This window comes from Pseudoliparis swirei, chromosome 20 (genome assembly GCF_029220125.1).
Source record: "Pseudoliparis swirei isolate HS2019 ecotype Mariana Trench chromosome 20, NWPU_hadal_v1, whole genome shotgun sequence".
NCBI classification, from domain to species: domain Eukaryota; kingdom Metazoa; phylum Chordata; class Actinopteri; order Perciformes; family Liparidae; genus Pseudoliparis; species Pseudoliparis swirei.
The window spans coordinates 5,894,065-5,907,155 of record NC_079407.1 but is presented as its reverse complement, the minus strand read 5'-3'; the positions used below and the strand labels follow the sequence as shown (position 1 = coordinate 5,907,155).

The window sequence follows — 13,091 nt, the reverse complement described above, 5'->3', positions numbered from 1 at the left end:
TCAAGGTTGGCAATTAACAGTGTTAATCGATGCGTCCCAGTTTTCTCGGAAATATTTAAATGTGGGTTTTTGCTGACTCTCCAAGAGTTAGATGAGTGAAGACTGGCTGTCATATCTGGCCACAGGGACGACAGTTGAAATTTAGCCTGAGCTATTATTGACACATATACCCCTGGGTTGATTAATGTGTATGGTCCCTGTTCAAATAAATAAATAAATGAAATGAAAAAGACTGATACCACTCTCAGCATGTGTCCACACGATATGAAGCTACAGCCAGCTGGTTAGCTTAGCTTAGCTTAGCAGAAAGGGGTCCGGCGAGTCCGAACAAAAAAACAAAGTGTAAAAACAACAACGTTGCGGTATTACGAGCGGTAGACATCCTGGAGTCTCTGCTGGTTGCCTAGAAACCTCACGCTGATCCAACTATTCCTTTAAGGAGATGAGCTAAACAGCGGATACCAAGTAGGCTCCCGAGAAATTTACTGTAACTAAGACGGACCATATTTCAAACACTCTATGGCACAACAAAAATAAAGCAACCTTCAATGCCATTGCAGCTCTTTTGTTGAAAAGAAATCACGGCAAAGGGTCTTTGTCTATGCCATGAAGGCAAGGGCCCCTCTTTGAATCAGAGGAAATAAAACAGACATCTTCGGGTTTTCCCACGACAATTTAGGCAACATCTGGAGTAAACAAGACTTGCACTTTTTGAGAAGTGACTACATATTGGCTAGAGGCCCAGCAGCAACACTGTTGGTGCAAACGGTAGTGGGAATAGTTATCATCGTGTTGTGCAGTGTGTTGATGTGCCACAATGACGGTAAATAGTCTTAATATTCTGCGGATTTTCAAAAGCCAAAAAAGGAACTTGAGCACGGTTAACACAGTGAATATACAATATATAATAGTATTTGTAATGTTAAAGATGTAATCATTTATCTGTGTCAAAGTGCATTTTGGTCTCATTGCATAAGAAATAACAGATCAGATTAGTGCGAATACCAAGAGAGGGAAAGTCCCATTCATCATAATCAGATACAAACGGTGGAAGAGCTTACTTTTAGTTGTCTTCTGGGACATCTTCACGTGCTCCTGGGTCCTCTCATGTCTACACAGTGCATGTGGTTATCCTGGGTGATGGACAGAGAAAGGAAGAAGAATGATTTGAACACTACCTCCCGTCAAACATCATATGAATAGATCCTCTCTCTCATTTGAATGTGGGACCTCAGTAACATGAAATGCACAGCTGATAACAGTCATTTGTAATCATCTCACACCCTCACCCACATACAAATGAGATGCCTTGACAAGGCTCAGATGAGGATGGAGTAAACCGAGATGCCACAGAAAAGAGAGGGAGAGAAAATGACAGGGAGAGAAGCTGAGAGAGAGAGAGAGAGAGAGAGAGAGAGAGAGTAGGGCAGCAGATGAAGGCAGATCAGTTTAACCCTCCTGTCGCCTTAGGGTCATTTTGACCCGATTCAATGTTTCACCCTCCTGTTACCTTTATATTTACGAACATATTTTACCCTTTGGGTTCAATTTGACGCCAGCAATTGAAACCTCCAGAAAATTATTTGAATTAATATTGTTTTCCAAGTTTAAGTGTGAGGCACTTTATGTTTGTTTGTTGACTACCGAAAGAACACCGACATTAAACATTGAATGGGGTCAAATTAATCCTAAAGCGACACGAGGGTGTAATATTGATTCGGGTCAAATTGACCCTAAGGCAACACAAGGGTTAAGAGGATCATGCTTGACTGATAAACACTTGTTCCCTGAAATGAGGGATATGTGAAATCCCACTTCGGAGAGTTAAAACCAGATTAAAAGGCATTTGTAACATTACAAATATCTGACTACTTAATGCACAATGCACATCTTAACCGCTGTCTTCCTGATTCATGATTTTCAGAGAGAGACCAGAGGCATCCACGCACCCAAAAGGTTGTACAGACGTTATGCATGACACGGCTTCAGGGCCGGACCCTCACTGAAAATCAATAATGAACTGAAGGAGTGCAAAGCTGAATCGCTATTTTGAGTGTGTGTGTGTTTGTGTGTGTGTGTGTGTGTGTGTGTGTGTGTGTGTGTGTGTGCATCAGCACTTGATCCATTCCAACATAGTAACGTAATACCGCAGTAAATCTACCAGTAAAACATGCACGCCCCGACTTGGAGACAGCGAAGGAGCGGAAAACCATGTGATCGATTAACACCACCACAGGGATGCTCTGCAGATTTTTAATCCCCAATATGCAACCACTCAAGCCCCGCCCTGAAAAACACCACATTTCACAACAAACGAAACGGCTGCGTCCTGAATTAGGGAGTAGTTGGTTCAGAGTTACAGCGGGAGTGTTTGTGTGTCCAATTTGAGGCCCGGGCTGTGTTTGTATCCTAAATTATTGTTTAGGAAATGACGAAGACACTTAAGAATGTGAAGAGGAGCAAACTTCAAACAAGCAGGATGGCTTTTTTGTTTTTTTTCCCCTACTTGTGTTTTCCTGGTTTTGATCCAACTGCTCAGGATCCAACTGTTCTGTGCCTGCGTGGTAGAGCTGTGGTGCTCATTAGTTCATCAACCATAAGTCAATTGACGGAAATTAAATAATAATATTCTTTTTTTTATTATGAAGAATTTGCTGATCCAATCTTCTCAGATGTGAGGAGATGATGCTTTTCTAACTGTAAATTGGCGTATTTTAAAGGTTATTTTTTACAGACTAAAAGAAAGATTATACAACTGATGCTAATGCAGCTGATGCAGTTAAACAGTTGAGAAGTTCCAATTAGTACAGATTCTCCGAATACACTTTGTGATCATTAAGAGCCTAAATATTGCAAAATGACACCTTCCCAGGGAGCTGTGTATCCACCAATTTCACATCAACAAAGAAATAAAACAGAACATTAAAATGGAATATCTTACCTTTCCCCTCTTTCATTTCCAATGACCAATCCTCAGTGGTGCAGATGTGATAAGCCTGTGTAGTAAAAGCACAAAATCATGACATACATGACAATATCTGCAAAACACACTTGTTGTTTTCAACCTGTCTAATTGCACCGGTGAATTGAAAATAACTCAGAAACAGGAAACTTCATTTTTGCATGGCAGAGATGTTATCATGTCGAAAATATGGCTTGTAACCAAGGTTCTGAGACCGAGTTCACACGCAATGCTGAAGAATATATGCTGAAACACATACAAATGTCTTCTTCTTGTGTTTATTTTACAGCATGCTCATTTGGATTATTTGTATTAAATAAAATAGTTTGTGTTTTGAATGTGTGGATTTGCTGGGATTTTGACAGTTAATCGGACAAAAGGTGCCAGCTGGGCCATTTTATTGCGATTTTCTGACATTTGATAGACAAATGGCCAAATTAACAGTCACATAAATCACTTCTAGGAAAATAATTTGTTGCAGCCCTGTATGAAATCGGGTATAAGATACTACCCATCACCTCTGTATCATTATCCCCAATTTATAATAATTGGTAATCTATGCTTCCCGTACTGCAAAGAATACAGGTAAAAATGGTCCTTATTGTTACATACAAAGCCCCTTCACAGCCGAGCCCCTTCATACTTTATGGACCGCCCACCCCGCAAACCTCCGCTCCACTGACGCCAAACCCGGAACAGATTGACAGTGAGAATCACCGGGTCGATTCTAAACGGGGGAAAGTCTGTGACGCGGATAAATGACGACACTCTCCTGAGAAAAGCACATGTGCGTTCTGCTCACAATAGAAAATCACCTCCAATACACTTAAAGGGTACCTGTAGTCAAAAACAACAACGTGCTACATCCATTAGGCGCATCAAATAAATCATATTTTCCCCGCCGCTATTGTCAACAAGTCACGCATAGCCCGAGGCTTTACATTTCTTTGTCAACATTCCGAGTCCGTGAACGCTTCAGGGCGCAGACATCTTGCCAGTTATTTACTCATGTCAAAGGTCACTATGACGTAGAGTCGTTGAAAGGAATTCAGCCAATCCGGAGCCACTTCTACACGCGTTGCTTCTTGGGATAGATCGGTGGCCTCAAGAATTACACAATCTATATCAGGGGTGCTCAATACGTCGATCGCGGCGACCTGCCAGTCGATCGCGGCGTAGTATTGGTAGATCGCATGACATTAAAAAAAATTGGCCCGCCCCCCTGTCACTTTCTCTATAGCGCCACATTACAGCAGCAGCATGTCATTTCTGTCTCTACGTGTTGCGTTGACAGTCCTCTGCCCGCCGTCTCGCGCGCGGAGCTCCGACACCGGTTTGCGCGCATCGGGACGGACGGCAAAGAAAAAGTCACTAGCACCCCCGAACATGTCGGCCGAACATTGCATCAATGAAAGACATCTCCAGCGCTGGCTTATGCGCGATGTAGCTATCAAGCTCACGCTTTTGTGTGAAGCAGATGAGGTCTAATATCACTATATCATCGGACATAAATTCGTGTTCTTTACAACAAATGCACTCTATGTCTGTTTTTTGTGGCACACATTTCCCACAACTGCACCAAACGTCCGCCGACTTGCGTGCACGGTCCGCACGGTGAAGCATCTGGACCGGCGGTCCTTCGGCATCAACTTCATCAGAATCATCGCTATCGCTGTCACAATTAACTAAATGGGGATAGTCTGCTTTTAATGGTTCATACAAGTATCCAGTTGCTGAATCTGACAATCTTTCATCGTCCATATTTCGCCCGTTTTCTATATTATTATCAAGTTCTCAGCATTTGTTTTGCGGCCGGCGTTGTTTACATTGGTTTCTGAACACATCCGCTGTGGCTGGCTGTCGATCTATCAACGATGTGACGTCACACCACCGGCGCCATATTCAAGCACCAGTGCAATGAAGCTTGTCGGAGTTGAGGGACTTTGAACAGCCTAAACTACGTATTGTTATTGAATACTGGACCGTCAGTGCATGAATAACCTTTAGAAACACATTATCTTTTGATCTGGCTACATATTCGAGATCACAACAGGTACCCTTTAATCCCGGAATTTAATCCAGTCAGAAGAGCTCAATCTGGGGCCCATGTGGCACACTTTTATGAAAAAAAGGGTTTAAAAATTGTAGGCTATAATAAACCCGTTTTGGCCTCCTGAAAGGACATCCGCGGATAGCCACAACATGTACAGTCAAACCCCAGGGGGTGCTCTGCAGTTAACACAGTGCACATGGAGAGGATGCAGTATCGTCTACGTAAAAACTACTTAGTGAGCAGGGAAGTAAAAACAGTTAGCTAACGGTACTGTTAGCTGACGGTACAGTTAGCTAACGGTACTGTAAACTAACGGGACTGTTAGCTGACGGTACAGTTAGCTGACGGTAAATAGTGAAGCAATTAGCTCAAAGTAGTGAAGAAGCATAGTTAGGCAAATGCATATGGTTGAAATAATTAGCTAGCATTTAAATAGTGAGTCAAAGGTAAGAAAGCTGAGGCAAATGCAGACTTGACCAAACCAACTTTTATAAAAAATCGATAGCATCCAGTTTGAAATATGATCTGATGAACACAATTGTAACACGATGAGTGAAGGAAATTGTGCTCATCCGGTAGGCCAGATACAAAACTAATTATCATGGTCATGCTGAGCTTGTGGTTGTATTGCTTCGTATTCGTTGCCACTTCCTGTTGCTCAACCAGTCATTTGTATTATCTTATCTTTGGTGACTTATCTTGGTAGCAGCTGATTGTTTACAGGCAGGTTGCCGTGCACCGTTCCTATCACTGACGTAATGAACCAAGGTCACATATCCTTAAGCTGAAGGATGACCGCATCTGATCCATGAAGAAGCTGATGGCGGTGGGCTTAATAAGACTATAAGACACAGTGAAACTTTCCCCGCATGGAAGCCAGAGACTAAACAGACTACGAGGCTGTGGGATGCAGTGGGAGCTCTGACGACCAGCGTGTGTTTTCTTTGATGTCGACCTTGGGATGTTGTGCAGTGTTTGTGAGATCTTAAGGGACAAACTAATACTAAAATCAATTACCTTGTACACTATGCATTTTATTTATCCTGCCGATTCTATTTGTTATCTCACACTGATGGACTATGTCTTGTGTTGCTTTATGTAGTTTTGGGGGTTTTCATTCTTTGCACAAATAAAATAAAATCATACATTGTATGTGGAATGTCCTAATTCCCTCATCATTGCCATTTTTATTCAACTAACCCTTTTAAGCAGAGGTTACCAGTAGATGAGACTAGAATAGCCATTATTTGCCATATAATTAAGGCCGGATGAACCCATTTGGGGGCGCTATGAACACACCCCATCACCACCTCTTTACACATTGTGCACTGTGTCTCCTGTGCCCTTCAAGTAAACAAATCAACAAATGTATCACATATATCTTAAAGCAATAAATGTTTTAAGGATCCGCCAACAGGACTACACCCTGCATGTTTCATCAAAAGTGGGCACATATAAGATTTATTTTAATTTAATACATCGATGACCACCCCACGGTACCACCCTCCATTAAGGACTCATCACTGATGTGACCAGTGCAACAGAGTGTGATGAAGCCGTGAGGGATATATCTTAAAGCCCCATTAAATGCCACATCTGTCCAAAAAAAAGATCTCTCTTATGTAGTCGCAACAGTGACGAAATACAACAGCCTGAAAATAGAGCAACAGTCTAACAGTCTCAATTATATATCTCTCTCTCTATCTATCTATATCAGTGATGAAATACGGCATGTTATGTACGTTTGTACCACAATTAACTCTGAGTAATATCTATGTAATTCCCCCTTTAAGCCCCATTAAGATAAACTATATCAGTCATTCCCAAATCATTCCAAGTGGTCAAATAATTGCAGAGTTCCATCCATGTCTGTTATCTAACATTTAAATCTGCAGTACACTTTTGAGCCACATGAGGGAGACTGAATATTCAAATTATTACAATAAATCTGTTATAAAAAGGCTAGTGTGCATACTGTGTTCTTTTACTCATGAGAAGAACCAAAACAAGAGCCTGTTATCTATGCCTCAATGTTTATTGTTTTAACTTATGGGGGGGAGATGAAAAGAATGACACAGCTTTTTTAATGAATTTTTATTTTTATTTAAATGTATCAAGTATTTAACATGTTAATGTGTTTTCAAAAAACATGATCAGACATTTGTGTTTTATCTATTCAAGATAACATCAGGCTGCTGCTGAAATGGACAATAAAAAGCACACACACACACATGCTTGCAAATGCAGAATGTGTATTTTATAAAAGTACATAATTAGGACGGAAAAGTTTGCACTCATCTTAAAATTAACTTTTCTTTTGCACGGCACAAAAACAGCCTGAGCAGTTAAAAGAGGAGAGAAGGAAGCCGGGAAGAACTACAGAATAAAAGTGAATGTATTTCTTTTACATTCTTATATTTACTTTCTAGAATATTTGTTATGATGTTTTATAATTGATACTGTCTACTTTTTGAAAAAGGAACGCTTTTTACCATTTACATTTCTGCACCCTCAGGACTTGTGCCTCCCATGAACAGGTTCCATCAAGATTATGCAGTTTTGGCACATTGTGTTCCGTGCATAGTTCCAGCGGTGAAGATCCGTGGCCCGGGGCCAGACAGGAACCAGGATCTCATCACAGGAGACGACTCCCCAGGCTGAATTAAAGTACTCTTTAAATTGTCTTTGTGATTCTGTGATTCTGTCGGCTAAAAGCTCTTCCAGGTCTCAGGTCCCACATTGTTGCATCACTTCTATACAGTACGGTTGAGAGTTTTAACAGAGCAGATTAAAACTCTGTTCACTCTATCCAAGTTTTCATCTATTTAGGGGTTCTATTTGTGTATTACTGTGGAAACTATGCAACCATTCAAATGCATTTACCTTAAATACATGTTTAAAGTCTGCTAGCGACTGATTCAAGGACAAGTGTTTTCCAGCAGTCACAGCTGCAGCAGACATGGTTTGTATTCCTGCTTCCAAGTTACTGTGTGTACTAACACAACAAAGCCCCAGGACATGCGACACCATCGTTACAAATAAAGGAAGATGTCTCTATTACATTAAAAGATTGTAGATAAGATGAACACGTGTACACTCAAAAAACTGATTCTTGGCCCTCATAAACATTAAACAATATTTTTAAGTAAAACTTAACTGAAATATATAAAATCTAAAGTGTATTCATTAAAACCACTTAAACACAATGTAAATATGCTTCGTATAACCTGAACATAAACAAATCAAGTAAACTGTACTTGATTGGATCACAGAAGGAGCATCTGTGCGTGCAGGAAACACTTCACCACGTGACCTCTTGAGAGTGGACTTGTCATTCTGACCGACAGAGCGACCGAGCGTGAAAAAGTTATGAGGTAAGTCCAATCCTTTTCCATCTTAAGTGTAATGTTATTTTATAAGTATTATTTTTACGAAGGTTGGTGAATTTAGGTTAGCAAAAAGGCTTGCTATGTAATTTAGCACGAGCTAGCAGCTTCAACATTAGCATAGTTTCACTGATTGGGAAATAGGTCTGACTTCGGTGGAGAACCTTCTGCTTTTTAACAGTTAAGCTAGCTTCCAAAGCGGTGGAGAATATTCTGCTTGCCAAGCTGCTGCAGCTCGGGCTGCGTGTGTCAACAGTTATCTTAACTTCCACTATCTGGCTAGTCCCACGTGTTCACTAGCACTTGCTATCTGGCTTTGCGCTAGCTAGCAACGCAGTTTTACATGCTGACTCGCTTGACCGCGTGAAAGGTAACGACACTGGTTATAGTACACGTCGAGACCCGCGTCCGTATAGGCCTCGTCTTCCTGAAAACCCAGAGGCGGAGCGCCGTGCTGCTGCTCATGGTCAGGCTACAGCCGGTTAGGCTGCGTCATTTGCTGACACAGGCTACCGAAAGCTATGTCTTAACTGCTGGCACCGGCTGCTCGCGCTCGGCACGAGCTAAAGCGCTAAAATGCGTCACTTGCTTCCTCTTTACACTGCGGGCAACTAGCTGAACTACGTTCAAACTGCGGTGGCTTAAATATATAAATACAATGTTAACTTAAGATCAGAATCCTGTTCATTGACAATTAATGTTAGGGTGTTCACATGCAAGGAATATGATTTTATAACAAAAGACAAATACATATATAGAATAATATGCAATACGATATAAAAAAAGGAAGAACAATGCAGTTGAGAGCTCTCTCACTCTCTCTCTCTCACACACACACACACACACACCTCTGCAGTTGGCTTATTCTCATCCTGGTTGAAAATTTACCTTGGAATATTTTCCATTACTTTCAGGTACACCATTCAAGCCATATCCACAAAGCATCTTTCATCCTGTGGCAACCTCTCATTTTAGGTGAGTAATGTAACATATGATGATATTGATAAGTTACATCTTAATAAGCCATAGTTTTCTGCATAAATGTTGGCTCTATCTTGACAGTGTTTTCTTTTTTTGCTCTTTTAGGTGGAGGATGTCAAATACACAGCCAACATAACTAAGGTCGTCAGCAACAGAGGAGGAGCTGCTGGAAGGAAGATCCGACTCCTCATGGCTCCAACAGCTAAGGCAAGTGCATTGACTGGTTACGTTGTTAAGCAAAGTCAAATCTTGTGATAAAATCCATTTTAACACTGGTTTTAACAGAGTTCCCGCATCCTTGAAAACCTAGAATTGTATTTATGCAGTCTGTACAATTGCTCTGGAGTGGGGTTTAAGAAACCTTGACCTAAGAGTGGAAATATTCTAGATTGTAAATTCCTAGTTGGAAACATGTTTTGCCCCGGGATAAGTGTAAAGTCTCAAGGACTTTTGACTTCTAATAGGTCATACACATCAGACAAGTGGGCAATATGTCTTCTCTTTCTCAAGGCTTGGGTCTTGAGGAGTAGTAGCATTTATTTACTGGCAAATAAACTACACACTACACTGTTATGTTCACTGCTATAACTTTACTGCTGACTTCTCTCTGTTTTAACATTTAATAGCTAAACTGGATATATATTGCAGATGTCCGTAAGTTAATTATTTTCTGGTCAAAAAGAACATTTCAGATATCCACTGACATTCTTCCTAGGAAGAATTACCTCGCTTTTGCCATTCATGTGTTATGGGCTTTTTAATTTTAGATATCCATAATTGCATTTTTTTTTTTATAGTCTTACGAGGGGGAAAACTCACATTTCACTCGTATCGACGGGAAAACGGTATTCGAAGCAACATCGACCTTGGCTCAGGAGTACATTGCGCACAGTTTGACACTAGTGGCTTTGTTAGTCTGGTTATAAACAAACAGAATATTATTTTAATCATTTTGTCATAGCTTATTACTAATGAAATACAAGTTGGATTTAGCGCTGTGACGCTGACAAATGCAAGTGTAGGATACTTTCTAATTTGCCAGAACATGTCATAAGGACAAATTCCTTCTTTCAAGTGTCATAGTAATCCCTTGGGTGAGAATAAAAGGGTTATGAGCAATGTCCTGAAAAATATCTTAAAGTGGATACTCAAAATTGTATTGTGCCTTCTTTTGCAGAGTGAGGACATTGACCTCAAGAGGGAGTGTGTCCTCTGTGTGTCTCCCTCAATGAGGACAGCAACACTCTCATCAAGGAGTACTTGGTGAGTTTTACAGTGAGCTTTCAGTGTTAAACTTGCAATGTTTTCTTTCAAAATGGTCACTTTGTTTTTCACCATCAGGACGTCAACAGTGAGGAAGCTGAGCGAGAGATAGCGCAGACCACCATGGGCCTTTACAGGATTATCAAAGAAGGTGCTGATAAAGAGGACGAGCCAAAGGACTTTGGAGTGGTGATCGAAGGTGTGGAGCTGCTATGCAATCTGAGAGGCGTTGCCTTTGGACGTGCCATGCTCTTTGGCCTAATTTACACTCTCAACCTGAGCTATCCCCGAGAACTCAAATTCACTTTTGAGTTCATCCAGAAAGTGTTGATGAACTTGAATGGAAAGAAGTTGTCCCCAAAGGTCCAAACACTTAAAATCAAGATGCTTCAATGAGCTCACATGGTCAGCACTGGAGAGTTGAGCTAGCCACATTTTGGCGTGTTGGACATTGATATATTGACCTGGTAAGACTGTAAAGAAGCTAGTGACTTACTAGTTTGTGGTACTGTTGTCAGGTTCACTGGAAAAGCTGTTATGTGTTCTAATTGTTGCATTACCCAGGTTTATCAATACTGGTATTGTTAATATTAATCTGATTTATTGAAGGGACCGTAATGTCTAGGTTCCGGCAAAGCACCAGAAGAGACGGCACTTTGCCTGTGTGGAGAGAGAGATATTGTGTCTGCAGCTCAAGGATAGCTACACGCCTGACAGTATTCAACATTCACACTTGTTATCAGTATTTACACATACCAAGAGGGGCACACGGCCAACAGACAGCCCCCACCCGGGGGTACGAGGGATGGGATATGCACCTGTGACGAGATCTGGGTATAAAAGATGGAATCTTGATGTGCTAAAGGAGAAGTGTGGTTTTCGGGCTTCAACTTGCATGTTGAGGAGAGCTCCCCGTGGTTTGTACTTTGCTTTTGATCAGTGAATAAACGTCTCCCTAATGGAGAGAACTACAGCAGACTCGGATTATTGTATAAACTCTTCCAGGCGGTCAATTCTGAATTACGTTACAATTTGGTGACCCCGACCGTTGGTTGACTGACCTGGACAGTAACAAAGAGCTTTTGACCAGAGCGGTGACGTCCGTTTACCGGACTCCCGACCGAGGGTCGGCGGCTGTTCGGCGGTTGACAACCAAAGGATCCTCATAAACAACAGGTAAAGACAACCTTTTTAATAAAATGTCTGTATTGAGTACACTAAATTAGGTTGTCAACGGCGGATAAGCCTCTACCCATAAATTAAAAAATAGACAGTTAGAAATTGTAACTGATCACATGTAAAGTATAAACACATAATCACACTGTTAGGGATATAGGGAGTGTCCATTGATAGTTAGGGAATCTAGAGCTGTAGCTGTGTTAGCAGTAGGGAATTCGGAGACTAGGGCCTTTAGGTAAATTAATAGAGTTTTGGAAGACTAAGGGACTGAGGAAGACTGAGGTCGGCTCTTAGTCGGTAGAAATCCATGTTCTGTATTTTCAGTGTTGAGGCGTGTCCACTAAAATAAAAAGAACCGCTGGTCCTGACTGCTGAGTGAGTCAGTGTAGCTGAGAAATCCATGTTCTGGATTTTAAGTGTTGAGGCGTGTCCACTAAAATAAAAAGAACCGCTGGTCCTGACTGCTGGGTGAGTCAGTGTAGATTAGAAATCCATGTTCTGGATTTTAAGTGTTGAGGCGTGTCCACTAAAATAAAAAGAACCGCTGGTCCTGACTGCTGGGTGAGTCAGTGTAGATTAGAAATCCATGTTCTGTATTTTAAGTGTTGAGGCGTGTCCACTAAAATAATAAGAACCGCTGGTACTGACTACAGAGTGAGTCAGTTAATAATTCACCTAGTGATAGGGGAAATTAGAGAATACAGTTTATCTAGTGTGTATTCTGCGAGATGCGATGGACACAGGGAGAGATTTTTTGTTTTCAATAAACTGTGTGGGGGGTTTCCTGTAGCTCGTGGCGATTTTAACGAGACCTGAACACCGAGTGTATCGGGACACGTAAGTGCCCTGAGAATTCCTCGGAAAAAGGTTCTCGGCCAGACTACGTCTCTGTGGGGCATAAAAAAGGGGTAAAACGGGAAATTCATTGACGAGGGTACTATGAAGTGAAGGAGAAATAAAACAATATTTGTGAACTGGTGTTATCAAATCCTAGCGGACGAGCGCTGTATCCTTATGATACAGTAGAAGCTTCTCGCCTGAGTTCATAGTATTGGTTATTGCAACTTTTCTCCTGGCTTCAAAGGATACGTGTAAAAATCACATTTCTGCTTGTTTGGAAGACAACTGGAGAAAGGATCATTCTGTATGTGTGTGTGTGACTTGCTGTGACCTTGGGGTGCTCACACTCCTTCTCTCGAGAAAAAGGGAAAAACGATTTTGTTAACAAAACATATTGATACATATATGACGGTAAAACCAACATAAT

The 13,091-nt window shown here is 41.2% G+C and overlaps 1 protein-coding gene and 2 long non-coding RNA genes across 6 annotated transcripts in view; 2 read left to right on the top strand and 1 right to left on the bottom strand.

Moving 5' to 3' along the window:
• Window positions 1–13,091, bottom strand: part of st3gal4 (ST3 beta-galactoside alpha-2,3-sialyltransferase 4) — a 39,018-nt gene that overhangs the window by 16,946 nt on the left and 8,981 nt on the right. For 2 of the 4 annotated variants that reach the window (XM_056441733.1, XM_056441736.1), the window contains exons 2-3: window positions 2,942–2,996; window positions 1,062–1,133 (exon numbers count right to left, since the gene is read on the bottom strand). In XM_056441733.1, the coding sequence (XP_056297708.1) occupies window positions 1,062–1,083 (22 nt within the window). In that variant the 5' untranslated portion in view covers window positions 1,084–1,133; window positions 2,942–2,996. Of the gene's footprint in view, window positions 1–1,061; window positions 1,134–2,506; window positions 2,571–2,941; window positions 2,997–13,091 lie in introns of all 4 variants that reach the window. The other 2 variants (XM_056441734.1, XM_056441735.1) reach the window with 2 other exon arrangements.
• On the top strand, window positions 7,170–9,583 carry LOC130211111 (uncharacterized). The gene is made up of 3 exons (XR_008834935.1): window positions 7,170–8,389; window positions 9,316–9,376; window positions 9,488–9,583. It is a non-coding gene; the product is annotated as an uncharacterized LOC130211111 (long non-coding RNA).
• Window positions 10,453–11,618, top strand: LOC130211112 (uncharacterized). The gene is made up of 2 exons (XR_008834936.1): window positions 10,453–10,645; window positions 10,724–11,618. It is a non-coding gene; the product is annotated as an uncharacterized LOC130211112 (long non-coding RNA).